The sequence below is a fragment of the Gavia stellata genome, chromosome 18 (genome assembly GCF_030936135.1).
Source record: "Gavia stellata isolate bGavSte3 chromosome 18, bGavSte3.hap2, whole genome shotgun sequence".
NCBI classification, from domain to species: Eukaryota; Metazoa; Chordata; class Aves; order Gaviiformes; family Gaviidae; genus Gavia; species Gavia stellata.
The window spans coordinates 3585284-3599239 of NC_082611.1; the positions used below are offsets into that span (position 1 = coordinate 3585284).

General features: G+C 43.9%; 1 protein-coding gene across 9 annotated transcripts in view; it reads left to right on the forward strand.

Moving 5' to 3' along the window:
• The first annotated feature begins 378 nt into the window (after positions 1 to 378).
• TOM1L2 (target of myb1 like 2 membrane trafficking protein) overlaps positions 379 to 13956 on the forward strand; it is a 54646-nt gene continuing 41068 nt past the window's right edge. For all 9 annotated transcript variants that reach the window (XM_059826214.1, XM_059826215.1, XM_059826213.1 and 6 more), the window contains exon 1: positions 379 to 430. In XM_059826214.1, coding sequence (XP_059682197.1) covers positions 379 to 430 — 52 coding nt within the window. The remainder of the gene's footprint in view (positions 431 to 13956) is intronic.

Genomic DNA, 13956 nt, shown 5'->3' on the forward strand with positions numbered 1-13956 from the left:
TCCGTGTCAGCCAATCAGCGCTGGCACCGTGCCCTCGGGGCGGGAGGAGGCTCGCATGATTTATGTTTCCCTTACCCAATACAATTAGAGAATGGTTTGGCCGTTAACCAATGGAGAATGCCGATAGCGGTGTCCCCGCTGTCCATCAACTGGAGGGCGTGGAAAGGGCGGGACTACCGTGGGGGCGGGCCCCTCGCTTGACAGTGATGGGCACACTCTTTAACCTATGACTCCACGGGGCGTCCAGCCGTCGCCCAATCGGATGCAGGGAGGCGGGCCACGCTTGTCAGAGCAAGCTGCGGTTGGTGTGCGCGAGTGCCAGTCAGGGCGGGGTGGGGGAGGGGGGGCGGCCGGGCCGCTGTTTGTTGTCATCCCAAGATGGAGTTTCTGCTGGGGAACCCGTTCAGCACCCCGGTGGGGCAGAGCCTCGGTAAGGCGGCCCGGGGGGTGCAGGAGGCTCCGGAGGGGCCCGGAGAGCCAGCGGGGCCTCTGGAGGAGGTGGGGGGCTCCAGGGAGCGGGAAGCTCTGGTGGCAGCGGGCGGCCCCGGGGGTCGGTGAGGTGCTGTGGAGGCGGTGAGGTGTCTGTGAGGGCCCGCGGGGCGCTCTGGAGCCAGTGGCGGGGGGGCGCTATGGGGCTTCGTGGAGGTCTTTGGGTGTTGTGGGGATCTCTGGGGTTAATGGGGGGCTCTGGAGGCGATGGGGCTTCTGTGGGGGGTGGGGGGGGCTCTGGAGGTATGGGAGGGCCTCTGGGGGTAGTGGGGATCTTGGGGTTGGTGGGTGCTGTAGGCCTTATTGGGGTCTCTGGGGGTTAGTGTGGGTCATGGAGGGCTCTGTGGGCAGCAAAGGGCTGTGGGGGTAGCGGTAGCTTTGGACAGGCTGTTTGCCATGAGGAAGGAGCGACTCCACTTCAAGATGGTTGATGGATGAAGGAAAGTTGTTGCATCCCCCAGCTCCTTTTCCTGCATGTGAGCGCCTTGTTACAGAGCAGCCCTGTCATTCAGCCACCTTTGTCACAAAATGTTGAAACCTCCCTGGACCTGGGAGCGTGGCGTGGTTTAGAGATACAAGTACATGCTCTGTTTTCAGCCCAGAGCTTGAATTGTGGTTTTGCTAACGCTTTGGTGACATTAGGCAGGTTATTTTGAGTGTGCTTTCACTGTGCGGCTAGCCAAGTCCTTCCTGGGTTGCTGTGTCTACTCCCTCCCGCAGACGTGTTCACTCTCAACTGTGGCAAGTGTGGTTTCGGTCTGGGTGGCCACGGCCAGGGCCACAGCAGAAAGCCTGGGCACCACTTCTGTGGAGTTTGATAACTTGCCCACGGTTGGGTGGGCTGTCATTGCCTCCCGCTTTCTTCTCTTAGGCCCTGAAGAAATACAAGATCTCTTGAATTGCAATGGGAAAGAACAACAGACTGGCTCAGGTTCCTGCAGTGCGGGGACTGTGGCATACGGTCCCAGAAGGCAAGGCGATGTTCAGTTGAATGCACTTGCGTTGGCATGCCTTTCCAGTGAAACCATGCTCTTAGTTTTCTTGATTTGTTTCAGAAGCAGCAGTAATTTTAATGCCTTATTTAGGGGTTATAGATAGGATAATGGATAACTATGTATAGTCTAGTCTATAGCTATTCTACATTAATTTATGGAATGATGGAAGACTTGTGTCTTTGGAAATTAAAGTGGAAAAATTTTGCTGAGTACCTGATTGTGGCCTCAAAACCCTGAAGTTCTTTTATAGTAGTCTCCTCACCCACACGTGCAGAGACACCCCCTTGTAGAGCTAAAAGGCCCTTAAACAGGCAAGTCTCGCACTGCGCTTTGAAGATGGCTGGACTCTTGCTTTGTCAGACTATATGGAGCATATGTATAGCTTGCTGTTTTTCTTTAGCCATCTGGGGTGTTTATTTCTTCTGCTTAGGGAGAGAAGTGCTGAGAGTTGGAGGATAATAACAAGAACAGTGCAAGTTAAACACGATTTTAAAGTGAATTTGCTTTGTTGTGTTTGGCCATCTGACCACATCTGCCAGGACAGCTGGCTGCTTTGCTGCTTGGACAAGCCTTCTACAATGAGCGTTGTTAAGGGAAGGCAGTAATTTCTCATCTATTTGTTGTCAGATTCTTTTAGCATCAGTAAGTGGTTTAACGGGGCTTCCTTAAGGCTTAAGAATTGTTGGGGGGGGGGGGGGGTAGCAGTAAAATCTGCTTTTCTAGCCTTCTGCCTCTCTATCTCTGGAGCTCTTACATCCCCTTGCTCTCTTTGAATGAGCAGTCACTGCCAACGTGGAGGCTGCGAACACAAAGCTCTGAGGGAGCTGCTTTCATCAGATAAGGTTAGGTGTGTGTGAGGGGCTTATCATGCAACTTCCCTTAATGCAAAATTTCGCTGCACTTTCAGAATGTTTTTTCATCCCTGAGGGGAAGAGATAGCTGCAGATTTTATTTTGGAAGAAAAATTTTTCTGCTTCTCATATCACTGCCAGTTATCCCTGTCTGAGACAACAGTAAAACAAAAGCATGCCTTGTTCTCAGACGGTGCTATTTGCCCAGTGTTTCCACAGTTTTTTTTCAATGAGCTTGTGGAATATAATTTTCACTTATGTTTCTCTTCATTCTTTAAAAGAAACTGAATAATTTTGTATTGCTGTTTCAACATATTGTGTTGAACACAGTTGTGATGTTTTCAAGCAAGGCCTAACACTCACCATAAGGGAGAAGTGCAGAAAATTATGTAGGTCCATCAGCACACCAAGAATGCGTGTTCTCTGCCAGGAAGTAGCAGTGGTTCACATGAAGATTTAATTAGGGCTAGACAATGTCTTCAGATAAATGCCAGGTCTGAAAGAACAAAGATGTCAGAGAAAGTTTGGGGAGAGCTGAGAGAGGTAATACAAGGGATTTTCTCTTTTCTCCTTCTCTTTATCTGGATCATGTCTGAAGCTAGACAGGCTTTTTATGTTAACTCTTTTGCTTAATGTGGGAAAGTAATGCTAGGATGAGCTCAGAGGATTTGTAATGGAGATGGATAGAGTCTCCTGCATCTGAAGTGCCAGTTTCAGTGGCAGCCAGGTTCCTCATCGCTGAAAGGTACCTGATTTTTGGCAATGGGTTTATATGGTAGCCTGGCTTTGGTTTCCAGCGGTCGAATAACAGAAACTGTATAAAAGACCACCGTGGCTACTAACTACAAACCTCGCTTAATTTTCTTTAATACTTCAATTGACCTGTGGACACTGAACTGTCCTTAAGTCTCTAGCAAGGTCCTCTCTTGAGCGGAGGAGGTGATTTTCGACAGGGCTGTTGTATCGAAGGCAGTCAGCTGCTGTGGTGTGCCTAGGAGTTTCCTGAAATTAAAATCCATTTTTGCCCAATCCATATTGCTTTTCACTTGGAGGCTGCAGTGAAGGGAGGTAGGTATTTGCACCATTTTACATACAAGCTAAAAGTCTCATCCAGGATAACGTGGCAGAACCCATTACGTCCCAAAGGCTTTGTGAGCAAACGGTGCTTTTCAGCATCCCGCAGGACTTACAAGAAGTTTTCGTGGTCCCTTCAGCCCTTCACAGTGTCGCTTTTGTTGGTGGTCAGTGCTTCCTAGCAGGCCTCCTCAAGAAGATCCCTGGGCAGGGGTTGTGTGCCGCAGCTGGTGTGCTGCTGGTGCTTTTAACCGGTGCTGCGTGCTCGGTGCCCGCCGAATCCAGCAGCCATCGGCGATGCTGGACGTGGAGCCCCAGGGGAGCACTGGAGCTTTCACTGGCAGCTTGTGCTGCGCAGCTCGGGCCAGCTGAGGGGTGGTCGTGCCACCAGCGCCGGAGAAGGTCTTTGTGAAAGCTGGCAAGAGTCTAGAGGGTGGAATTGGGTGCTGCAAGTTTCGTAGGCTGCCGAGTATGTCAGGGCTGAGAAGATCCTTTGTGGCATTGAGTGTTGGCCCGGTTCTTAGGACTGAACTGTTTATTTTTCCAGTTAATACTGCAAATACGATAGACTAGATCCTTAGAGGAGGACTATGTTGAAGAATTCTCCTGACCAGTGAGGAGAAGTACAGGAAGATGTGTAGTAAAACGGCGAAGACAGACTGCTTGCTGTCTGGAGGGGGTCTGACCCAGGGAAAAAGCTGCAATTTACAGTAGCGGGAATTTGCTTTGAGATTCAACATCCTGCCATAAATTGCATTTTTATCTTTCTTTGTTCAAGGGAGCCATCTTTAAAGTGTCACCACTCCATTCAAGGTTATTAGAACAAATACCCTTGCCTTAGGTTAGCAAAAACGTCTTAGACGATTAAAGCTGATTGAATTACAAGAATGTGGAGTACTAGTGACTTTTTTTGCTCATTCTGCGTATTTGATATAGGCCATATGGCTTACACATGAGGACACAGTAAAACCAGTTACATTTTGTAGTATTTTTTTTTTGCTCTGGAGACTTTGCAAGGGCTTCAGGAGAGTGTTTATTTGTTTGAATCCAAACCAAGTCTTGCTGCTGCCCCCCCCGCCCCCCAACTCCCTCAGGTGCGAAGGGCCGAGTTGGGGCAGTGATGTGTGAAATGGGCTCCTCACGGGGTCTTGGATGGGAGCATCGAGGTCCGTTTTGGTAAGAGCTCTGGTCAGGGCTGTGGTGTGAGCTGCTGAAGTCAGCCGTTCTTGCCGCAGCCTGTAATCTGCTTGACTCGGAGCCAAAGACCTCCAGGGAGAGAGGTTCAGCACCTGAGTTAAATGCACAGAGACCTGAAAGTTAATTTTTAATCATATAGTAGAAATTAAGGTGTCCTGCATAACTGGGGGTGGGGGTGTTGATCAGACGACGCTGGTTTACATCGCTGGTCCCAGGTGATGAAGGGAGGTTTGAGTGAGGGGTGCCGGTCTGAGCACTTGCCTTGGAGTCTGTTTTCTGAGGAGGCACAGTGCGGTGATTTAATCCAGAGTATTGTTTAAGGGGGCTGCAAAAACAAGGTTTCAGAAAAAGATACAGAGGCACTTTATTGAAGCAACAGTGAGGCAGGCAGCTTTTCAATTGATTTTTATCAAAGCACTTGCAGTTTCCATTCAAGGCTGTTAAATTGATAATAAATATGGTGGACAGAGTCTGCTTCCAGAGCTGCTGGTTTGTTCCTGCCTCTTTTTTTAAAATGAGAAAATATGTCAGCTTGGGGGGTGTATAAACACCTTTTTATTTTCTTTTCTATAAGAAGCACTTAAGACTTTTCTTCAGGTTTCTTATATATTAAGATTTTTATGAGTCTTAGAATAAAAATGGTTCTTAAATAAATGAGTTTATGGTTACTTGCTGGAGTAGGGAGACGTATTACAGCGAGCAGCCCATGGTAATCCTGCAGGAGGAATTAAGCCAGACTTTCTTGTCCACATACACAATTTGCCTAAGTTTCCTTCAGAGTAAACTTACTACTTTGCTGTGCTATAAGTAAAACATTTTTTTAAAGACAGACCTTTTCCTAATGCCAGAATCCTGTGTTCAGTTTTGGGCCCCTCACTCCAAGAAGGACATTGATGTGCTGGAGCGTGTCCAGAGAAGGGCGACGGAGCTGGTGAGGGGTCTGGAGCACAAGTCTGATGAGGCTGAGGGAGCTGGGGGTGTTCAGCCTGGAGAAGAGGAGGCTGAGGGGAGACCTCATCGTTCTCTACAACTACCTGAAAGGGGGTTGTGGGGAGGTGGGTGTTGGTCTCTTCTCCCAAGTGACAAGTGACAGGACGAGAGGAAATGTCCTCAAGTTGTGCCGGGGAGGTTCAGGCTGGATATTAGGAAAAATTTCTTCACTGAAAGGGTTATCAAGCACTGGCAGAGGCTGCCCAGGGAGGTGGTGGAGTCACCATCACTGGAGGTGTTCAAGGAACGGGTGGACGTGGCACTGCGGGACATGGTTTAGTGGGCATGGGGGGGTTGGGGTGATGGTTGGACTTGATGATCTTACAGGTCTTTTCCAACCTTAATGATTCTGTGATTCTGTGTGTGATTCTGTGAAGTCAGTGTTTAAAGTGCACGCCGTAATCTTAGGATCTGGTACCAATAAAATTAAGTGTTTGCAGCATGCTGTTGGGGTCTGAATCATCTCTCTTTTCATTAATTGCATTGTAATAAAATAAGACGTCCTTTGCATTTACCCATAACCCCTGAAGTATTGTGTCCTGTTCTAAGGGAAGCTTTTCTCCGTACAAGGTAGCAGTAACTTTTCTTGCTATCAGATGCCCACAGCGTATGTTGTATCAAAAAGATGAATTTTGTCTTTGCCCACAGTGAAGAGGGCACAAGATGTACTCTCCTCAGAGTTTAAGTACTTTTATAGGTGCCCCTGTGGCTGGTCAGTTGTTAAAAATCCAGCCCCCCAGAGTCATATAGAATTGTGCTAGTCATGCAACAGAGAGTCTGATAAAATGCTTTTAGTTTTATAAGATTATTTGGATCTGCTTTCACTTCGTGACAATGGATTATGTTGTAAGGAAAATCTCCATGAAATATGGAAATGGATATCTTTGCTTTTAAAGGAGCAAATAAATACTGAGTCATGAATCTCGCAACTTGGAGAAACTATGTACATGTGTGAAGCTGGATAATTAGTATAATACCATTTAATACTATGTTTCTGAGACTGGATTTATTTTATAGGCACAAAAGCAGATTGTAGTTCACGAAGGTATTATAGCATGTATTTTTGAGTAATGCAGTTTTATCTCTTCCAACACAGTACGCTTAAATGTATATTCCATATGCTTCTAATACAAATCTATATGTGAGAGGTTGCAGTGTGAGGACAGCTCGTTCCCAGTTTGATACTGCTCTGTTCACGTACTCGGCAGATTTTTAAACTGCATATTTAAAATATGCTTGACTAAAAACACAGTTAGAAAATCCCCACAGACCCGTCCAACTGATTTCGTATTTCATCCAAAACGATTTTCACCAAAAAAAGAAGTATTGTGTGTTTTCCTTAGTTGAATTAAGAACAGTTTTAAATTAGTCAGACTCTCCTTTGATTTCATAAACTACATTGGGTTTTTAATTAAGCACTCTTTGAAAGTGATCAAGGCATTTGGTAGTATCCTCCGTGATAATGGTCAGTGGAGGAACAGAAGCAGTTTTTGCAGAAATTTCGGTGAGATGACCCTCCATGGGAAACAACTCCGCATAGCATCTGCAGGACCGGTGCTCTTCAGGGTTGGCATGGCGATCTCTGTCCTTGTCTGGTGTTTCATATTTGATTCTGGCTAAATCATTTCACACTTTGTGTTTTGGTTTCAAAATCTGTGCAATGTGTAGGTGATAAAAAGCATAAATGTTTGGAGAACACAGGGGAGAAAGAAGCGTCGTAAGAGCCCTGAGAAGTTGGGAAGTGACCCGAAATGCCAGCCTGCGTGAGACAATTTTCTCCCCATGTCCGGTATGATGAGGCTGCACAGATCATGCAGAACTAGCTTTCCATTTTCTCATTTGAATCCACCTGGGGAATTCTTAGTTTTCTACATAAAGGAACCTTGTTGCTGAGTATAAAAATCCTATCTAGGATAGGCAGGCCTTATCTTCTGTATTTGCTTAGTCATTCTGCTGACGGTTCTCCCCGATTGTTTTGCTCATTTGTTTCCATTATCGTCAATAGGAAAGGGCTCTTTTAAAATTGATGATTCTTGAGCACAGAAGACGCTGGTCTAAAGGCTTTGCTACAGCCTGGTCTCTCTTGCCTTAGGAGCAGGTCCTTTGCTACAGGTAAACATGTCTTTACCTAACTCATGGAGCCAGATCTTCCAAGCTGTAGGTACTTGTTCCGTTGCTCAAGAAGGGGAGATGCAAATAAATTCAGCCAGTCTGTTATTGGCAGCACCGTCTTTAAATTTAAATGTACACTCTATGATTATTCTGTATGTGCCAGAATTATGAGGTAGGCCCCATAATGTAGTAACTAATTTCAAAATCAAGGATTAGGGAAGAAAAAAAGTCAATGTATGTATATACCCTGTCTGTGTTTGGGCAATTCCTGGCACAGCTATGTATAGACTATTTACCCATGCTTCTCTATCTCTCAGTTCACAGAAATCCTTTGGCAGCTCAGTGTTTGCAGTGTGGTCTCAGAGAGCATCAGGAGACTCAAAAATGAGAAGTTTTTTAGTTCGTAAGCCTGCTTATTCTTTGAGAGTAAGCCAGTCTGTTCCCCAGCTGATCCTCAGAAGCCTTCTGGGTTAGATTACCTTGGGAAGAAATTCTTTGTTCAAATGCAGATCAAAGAAAATGTGCACAAAGTGAAGGCACAGATTGGTGTTATAAACTGTGTTTGAACCCCAAGAACTTTGCAGAGCATCAGTTTCTTATTCTTAAGGCAAGAAAGACTTTGTTACATCCCAAATGTGGTCAGGAACGTTGAGGATATTGTTAACTTGGACATGTTGCACCCTCTGTATTTTCATGGGCTACATCTACTGCAAGAACTGTGACCAGCTTTGTATTTGACCCAAATAACAAAAAATTCACATTTCTTGCATAGCTGAGTAAATGCAGAAAAACTCCCTTTTTAAAATCTGGTATTTCCTGACTTTTTTTTTAACTTCAGTTTTGTCTCAATTATAGCTTTCTGCATTTATTTTCCTTTTGGAAGGAAAAGGACGTCCTTCCTTGCCTATACACACAAAAAGCTACCTTGAGCAGATTAAATAAATTGCAAGCTTCAGCAGCTTTGCCAGCAAATTTTGGAAGGTCTTTATACTGTACTAGGCCTACAGGCTAGTGGTATTTCATAGCTTCCAATCACTTTGTCTTCTCAGACTAACAAATAAGTCTGTATGTTTTCATTGAGGCATTTTACTTAAGCTGTGATGACCAAATACTTACTGAAATACAGATTTATTTTTTTTCCCAGACACCTGCAAGGCTTTAATTAGTAATTCTGTCCAAAAAGTCAAGCCTGAAGTAAGTTTTTGACTGAGGTGATCCAAAGATGAGATACTACATTGCAGCTCTTCCTTCCAAAACATCTTTCATTGCAGTTGATGCAATGGACATCTGTTGGGTTCAATACAAACGCTTCTCCCTCGTTTATATGAAGCTGTCAAGAATCTGAAATCCTCAGTGTTCACCAGAAAGCACTCCTGTCATTTAACAGAGTATTAAGGAACATAACCAGTTAATTGGTTCCTAATTTAAGATTGGGAGAGAAAATATGCAAACTTTCCTGGAATATTTCATCTGCAGTGAATCTTGAAATCGGTGTCTGCATTATGACCAGTTATTACCTGAACACGGTCTGGTATTTTTCTGAGCAGTTGTTATGGGGTATAGGTATGATAAGAAGATGATTGATAGTGAAAGGTAGCGGTTAAGCAGGATCCAACATATATTTGGTTTTAGGGTACCCTTATCTCACGTTTAAGCTGTTCTAGAAATAGCTTGTTTTTTCATTATCTTTGAGCTGCCCTTTCTCTACTGATTTTCGGTTCTTCTAATTAGAAGGGTATTTTAGTGAAAAGAGCGTCCTCAGACCTTTGTGAAATTTTCTGCTAGTACAAATAATGGTAAATCTGAAATCACTTATTAGACAAGAAGTTGTTATGGCAACTATAAGATGGTTGGCTAATCAGAGAGTGAGATCAGTTTTTATTTACAAGCATAATGAGCAATTAGGTTTGAGCAGCTGTCAGACTTGGAAAGTGATTAAAGTTCAGCAAACAACCCAAATGGGTCAGCATTCAGTTCTGGTGGTTTTCTGACACTGCAGCTTGATCATGTGTGGGTTTTACCTGCTATAATTAAAATTGCTTTTAAGATCCTCATCTATGCCAATGACTTGGCATAGCCAGCGAGTAATGAAAAATCCCTCTTCCAACCAGGTTCCTTAAAGGGTATTGGCCTTGAGTCTTGCCGCAGCTAAAGAGGTATTTAATGTGTAGCATCCCTTAAAGCAAACCTTAGTTTGTATGCTGGCTTGCAGAATCATCTCCAGGCTGTTGATGGTCACCAGGAGAGAGCTGAAATGGTGCAGCCTCGCTCAGGCAAGCTTTACACCTCTGAAGGGCACTCTTTCATAAAAGGCGTCATTATATTGTTGCTGGTTGCTTAGGAAGCTGCTGCTTGGCTCAGAGGAAGGACGTGCACAGTGTACATGAACATAGAACCCAAAAGAGGTTGAGAAAGTCTTGATTCACCCAGAAACATAAAGGAATGCCCAGGAGAAGCTAACCTCAGCCGGAGCTGGTGAAGCTCAGTCATTCAACTGGCCACCAGTAAATGGGGCCAGGCCAGCGCCTTTGCTGGTACCCAGTGCTTTCCCCAGCAGGAGCAGTGACACCAACATATATCAGTGTCACACTGCCAAAAAGGCTTCAGTAGGTTTCGTATTTGTTATTCGGTCTCCTGTGACTTCTCCTGTGTTGTTGATTAACAAGCTGTAAGCAGCGAAGACCGGAGAGCCGGTTCTCTGTAGATTCCAGAAGATCGTGTATGTTCACGCTAGCAAAGTTACCTTCCCATCCATAACGTGCAGTTTTCAGAACGCACTAGATCAGCCCTTTTCACTTGCTAGGATTTGCTTCCCTGCTGCATATGGTAAATAAGCCAAACTGTTCGTAAGCTGTGCTCAAAATCTGTGTTCTAGTTAGAATTTTAACTGTCCAAGGACCAATATAGTTATTTTCCAAAAGTATGCTGCAGTCCCCTGATACATTTACATTGTTTTTAATTTTACCGCACTAATAGCATCATGTGATATAGGTGATTGCAGTGGCATGTGAAATGTTCCTGACCTGAAGAATTTACAAAGTTGTGTGACTAGACGCCGCAAGCTGGTGAATGGGGACTTACAGAAAAATTACAATGACAGTCTCAGAAATAGGCATTTGCATACTTGATCTAAACTTCTGGTATTTACATTTTCTATTTATCAGTCTTTTTCAGGCTTATCTACGGCAGTGGCACATGAGAAACTGGGCTGTAGACATGGAGCGGAATTTTTACTAGGGTCATTAGAGACCAAGAAATCCGCATTTCTCGGCCCGTAGAGATGGAATTGCACACATGTATCTTGTTATTATTGTTGCCTGATTTGCACTCAGGTTTCCTGAGAAGATCGTTTGGAAGTGTTTAGCCGCTAAGCTTTTGCAGGCATAGCAAGCTTGGCTTGTTGGAACGGGCAGCTGGCAATAGAGCCCTCCAATGACAGCAGTGTTGGCAAAAGTGATTCCTATTACCTAGAGGAACAGGAGCCAGCTCTCCCCTCTTCCCGTGGTGAAAACGCTTAGTGTATTTAGACGCTGATCTTCAAGCCGCTGAGATATTGGAGAATTTGAATGGGATTGGAGCTAGCTGCCTCTCGCACAAGCCTGCTGTCGTCTTGTAGAGCAGTGTGAGGGAAGGCTGCAAAATTGAAAAGCAAACTGAAGCATTTCACGCTAGAAAACGTGAGCTGTCAGCCCTCAAAAGCTGCAGGCTCCTCACTGTCTAGTTCGCTTCTACGTGTGGGATAATCGTGGTTTTCCAGAGGACACAGCTCTCACCTTCACAGTTGTAGATATATAGGAGAGCTGGGTGTGGGAACATGCACATGAAATAGTCTACTGCAAGATTTGTTTCGTTTCATTTGTAACACATTTTAATTATCTTGTATGAACGTTTACTTAAAAATCTTCTGTAGCATGCTGCAGCTAAGGAGTAAACTTGTAAACTGCTTTCTTTGTAAGAATGAAAGATTTTGCCTTTTTTTTCCCCCTCACTAAATGTAATTAGTGTTTTCAGTTTATTTTAAGCATGTGAGAATGTGGGCAATTGACTTTAGGAGTAACCTGCAAAAAAATAATATAAATAATACTAACATAGGAGCCTGATGGATTATCTTTGCCTTATACTTTGTTTGTAGCAAACAACATGTTACAAGTGAGTGGGTGGGAGGGGGAGTTTCAAATATATGGGGATGGATTTTTAGAGTTTGCAGCTGACGTGGATTAAAAATTCTTAGAACATTTCATCCATGAAAGGCAATTAGTTTTGTTTTATGAATATGAAAAGCACGTAGCTTGTAAGTACTGGAGTGAAGTCCCAAGTGAGTTATTAGAACTTGCTTTACTCATGTAGTACAAAATTAGCCATCAAGAGCTGATAGATTTCAAATATAGCTCACTGACACACTGATCATCCATAACTTTTCATAAAGACATTTTTTTCAGTCTCACCTGTAATTACTGGACGTCGTCGGAAGTCCTGATCGGGGCAGCTAGTCACAGATCAGGATGCCTTCTTGCTCTTGATGGTGCTTGCAACATTTTGTGCAGCTGGGATATCAAATTGTAATACTGTGCTGCCTGCAGTTCTGGGTGGTAAAACTGCATCTGGATGTGTAGAATATTCCTCTTTCTTACCTCCTCGTAGTGTATTACTGGTCAAATACATTCTTCCACTTTGTATGTGTGGTACTGTTTTTCTGCATTTTGGGGGGAATATTTTAAAAAGCGGTTTGCAACAGTTTATTTACGTAACTGGCATACTGGTGTTACGTGTAACTCTTATAAATAACAAACCCACTGTAACAGAGCCTTGAGGCATACTTGCTAACAAAGAAGTTGAGAAATAATTCACTACTTTCAGCTGCCCCTTCTCTCAGATTTTTAAGTTAAGGCTGATGAAATAAATGGAGTCTGCATTTTTTCTTTAGCTGTTGTTTTTTGACATTAGGACAAATTCTTGTATATGAATTAGTTGTTTAAGAACTTTTTGGAATATTGGGGTTGTCTGTAGTGAGTTGTCTTTCTGGTGAGAAAAGCTTCTCAGCTACTAAAGGCATGTTTGGAAAAAGACTATTTTTTCAGCTTCTTTGGCTAGTTTCTTTGTCTGGGGTTTGGGGTTTTTTTTTTGGATGGGGGAGAGCCAAAGACTCAGCTATAAAGAAATTTTGTATTTCTAGTGTTGGTGACCAGGCATTAATCATCCAGTATGTCAGTGTTTTAATACCCGAGATTCTCAGTTAAGGAACTGGTAGCCCCAGTTAAAGAACAAGGTAGCGCCCCCTCCCAATCATCCAAATTCCTTGGAGAAATTAAAACAATATAAAAACTCTTTGGCAAGTAGTAGGCTACAATCCAAGTTCTGCCTGTGGAAATGACTAAATGTCGGTGCGATTTGGTCTACAGCACTGGCTGCCTTGCTATGGTCGAAAGAAGAGGAGATTTGGGTAACCATCCCAACACAGCGAGCTGTTTAAACAACACTGTGCTGATTAATGCTCCCATACAGAGTCATATGGACAAGTTATAGCAGTCGCAGTCAAATTCAGAAAAGGCAAATCCGAGGGAGAACATTTTGTCACCCGGAAGGTTTTAATTTATGCTTTCATGCCTCTCATCTAGAGAAGAAAGATGGACACTCAAGAGTGTGATAATATTAGACTACTGGAAGTGTTGCCTAATAGATCACAGATGTTTGCGAACTGGCGAGCAACAGTACGGGGGGACAGTCTGTCATGAAATGTGACATGTCATAAAGGAACATTGATTTGTCACTCCCTTACAGTAAATCACACAGTAAACATCCCCATTTGAATCCATTAAAATCCACTAATATAGGGCGTATATTTTAAAACTGCTTTGACATTTCTGATTGAAGGCTTTAGCATATTGATTTCTGATGTGAGCAGGTCCGTGTTTGTCAATCGTAAAGTAGCACCACACTTTGAATGTCATGGGTTTGCAGTGAGATGGGAATCTGGCCAAGGTCACTGCTTAAAGAGGTGAAGAAATACACAGTGCAGGCTGAGTTTTAGGGAAAAGAGCCTCTGAATTATGCAAATGGCTTGATGAGCTGGGAGCTGCTGCCATATGACCTAGCTCTGAAGGACAGCTATTTACGGTACATGGGTCAACACGTTAGCTTTAACAAGTGTACCGTATGTAGGAGGAAGGCCTTTTTTTGTCTTTTGTTTTTAAAGCTGTGTAGAATGAAGAAGTCAGAGGGATTTCACTTTGTTTTAAAGAAGCAGTAGT